General features: G+C 15.8%; 1 protein-coding gene across 1 annotated transcript; it reads right to left on the reverse strand.

Annotated features, from left to right (window-relative positions):
* Window positions 1-620: 620 nt before the first annotated feature.
* On the reverse strand, window positions 621-1,525 carry PGSY75_0828900 (hypothetical protein; the record flags this gene model as incomplete). Its single annotated transcript, XM_018785407.1, has 4 exons — window positions 621-949; window positions 1,079-1,228; window positions 1,354-1,374; window positions 1,471-1,525. 4 exons carry the CDS (start codon window positions 1,523-1,525, stop codon window positions 621-623), a joined length of 555 nt encoding a protein of 184 aa, XP_018642374.1.
* Window positions 1,526-3,172: the final 1,647 nt, after the last annotated feature.

Consider the following 3,172-nt stretch of genomic DNA (forward strand, 5'->3'; position numbering starts at 1 on the left):
AAAAAAAAAATATATTAACAAAAAAAAAAATAAAAATAAAGAAATATATTAAAAAAAAAAGAAATAAAAATATATATAACAAAATATAATATATAAAAATATATAATATTATTTATTTTTATATATTAAAAAAAAAAAAAAAATTATAGCATTTTTTTTTTCTTTTTTTTTTTTTTTTTTTTTTTTTTTTTGAGAACTATCCTTAATTATATAGCTATTTATAAAATTTTATGAATTTTTTTTTTTTTTTCTATTTATAATAAGATATATTTTTTATGAACGGGTCAGGTAAATATAATGTTCAAGTTAAAAAAATATAAAAATAATATAAAGAATATTACAAAATGTCGACATTCTTCTTCTTTTATTTTTTATATTTTATTTTTTTATTTTTGTGTAATATTTAATTATTTTTAGTCTCATTAATCTTTAATAAATATATAAGAAAATATATATATTTTAAAAAAAATTTTTTTTTTCTTTTTTTTCTTTATATATATATGAACAAATTGAAGATTATATAAAATAAATAAAAATGAGAAAAAAATCTATATTGAATTAAAAAAGTATATCTATGTATATATATACATATATATATACAAATTGGACATATATAATTATTAGTTTTCTGGTTCTTTATAAGGTTCTCCTTGTAGTATTCTAATAACAGACTCATTTTGAATTAGATCATCTGTAATCAATGTGACATAATATTTTTTACAACCAGGACAACGTTCTTCAATATTTGATTTATCAATCAAACAATGTGGACATTTCAATCTAGCTATTATATAATCTAAAATACCTTCATCTTCTAGATTTTGCATTGTTACATCATTTCCTAATGGTACGCCATCAATTAATATTTGAGGAAGAACAATTCCATTTTCATTGGAAAGGAGTATCTTTCCTTTTTTCCACTTATTAAATAACTCTATATCCTTCAGGTCTAAAAATAAAAAAGTTAAATGTAACATGAGAAATTAATATGTATTAATAAATATAAACGAATATTCAACAATATATATATGTATATGTGTGTATATTTGCTTATATTTTATATTTTCTCTGTATTTACTTTTTGCTGAACTTGTATCTCTATTGGCATCTATTGAAAAATAAATATACTTCTTACAGTTCAATAATTGGTGAGCTCTTAAGGATGAAAAAAACGAAGATTTAATACCCCCGAGTGAGGTAGTAATTAAAACAATTTCTGCTTCTTGTGCTGAATGAAGAAATAAAGAAATAATATGAAACAAAGTTTTAATTAATATTAAATATAAATATATATATATATATATATATATATATGATTATTTATATATGGTAATTTTTTATTTCACATGTTACCTAATATGTTTTCTTCTTGTTCTATAATAAAAAATAAAAAAGCAAAATAAAATATATATTATAGTGTAATATTATATATATATAAATGTATATTTCTTTTTCATTTTGGAAACTAACCATAATTTTCATTTTGATTCTCCTCATTTGCTAAAGAAACATTTTCAGTTTCCATTTTATAAAAAAAAAAAAGGGAAAGAGTTAATTTTGAATATATTAAACTTTTAAATTATATTATTAAAATCCTTAACTTAAAAGATAACTAGAAGTTTTTTTTCTTTTCCCTCTTAAAAATATTTTTGTTTTTCGAACTAGATTTATATTATGAGCTTTGATTCTTATTGTCTTTCTTAACTTGGGAATAAAAAATATATATTTATGTGCAGGTTATATATATTTTGATTATACTTTTTTTTTTATTCTTTAATTTATAATATTTAATTTGTTTGCATGTAATATTTTTAAAGGTAAGAACAATCCCCAAATTTTTTCAATCCTTTAACCTTAGAAATATGTAATTTATTAAATAGATATATGGAATTTCTATTTTATATAAAATAAAAATTAGGTATATATATGCACATATTTATATATATATATATATATTATATGTTAATTATTTGTATGAACTTGTATGGGTTGATGTTTATGTAAAATGGGTGTAAATGAAAATAAATAAAATAATAAAGGAAATGTTAAAAAAAAAAATATATTTTTTTTTTTTTATGTATCAAATAAAAGTTTTTGTAACACCTTTGACATTGGTAACTTTGTATATGCAAAGTGCCACTTTTTGTTTTTTTTTTTTTTTTTTTTTTTTTTTTATGTTATTATGTATATGTGTGCGGGTGTTGAAAGTTTTTTCATAAAATGTGTATTTTTTTTTTTTTTTCATATTAAAAAAAATATATATATTAAATTTATAAAGAGATTTTATCGAAAAAATAATATATATATATAATATATATATGTATACGTTTCAAATGATATAGGAAAAAATTTTGGGAGGTTTTATAAAAATATATATTTTACATATATATCTTTGATATTGACAATATATATATATATATATATATATATATATACATATATTTATTTTATTTTATTTTTTTTTGATTATTTATAAGGAAAATTGTTGTTGTTTATTTATTTCAGAACCAAGTTGAAAAAAAAGAAATATAAAATATATGTAATTTTAAATGGTTGTTATATTTAAGATGGTAAATAAAAGAGAAATATTTTGCTTTACCTATAATAAAATTTAGGAATATTCATTAATATAAAGAAATGTTATAAGAAAAAAAAAAAAAAAAAATTATTCAAACATAATTTAAATATATATATAATATATTTAAACATATTTATGTAATTTCCTTATTTTGTTGTTTCAAGAAAAAGTTATTAAATTTGTAAATAATGTTAAGATTAAGGAGACAGAAATATATATAAGAATTTATATTATATATTATAAAATCTAAAATTATATATATTTCCTTATATAAATAAATATATATATATATATATTACAACAATTCAAAATGTATATTAAAAATGATATTTCTTATATTACATAATTTTTATAATATAAATGAAAAATTGTTCTGAATTGAATTTATATCTTTAATATTATTATAAGGTTTTTTTTTTTTTTTTTTTTTTTTTTTTTTTTTTTTTTTTTTTTTTTTTTGTTTTTTTTTTTTTACAAATTTTTTTTTTTTTTTTTTTTTTGGATTAAATATTTTTATAATAATAATTATAAATTTTTTTTTTTTTTTTTTTTTTTTTTTTCTTATAATTTTCCTCATAATATATATATTTTAAT

Source organism: Plasmodium gaboni, chromosome 8 (genome assembly GCF_001602025.1).
Source record: "Plasmodium gaboni strain SY75 chromosome 8, whole genome shotgun sequence".
Taxonomy (NCBI): Eukaryota; Apicomplexa; class Aconoidasida; order Haemosporida; family Plasmodiidae; genus Plasmodium; species Plasmodium gaboni.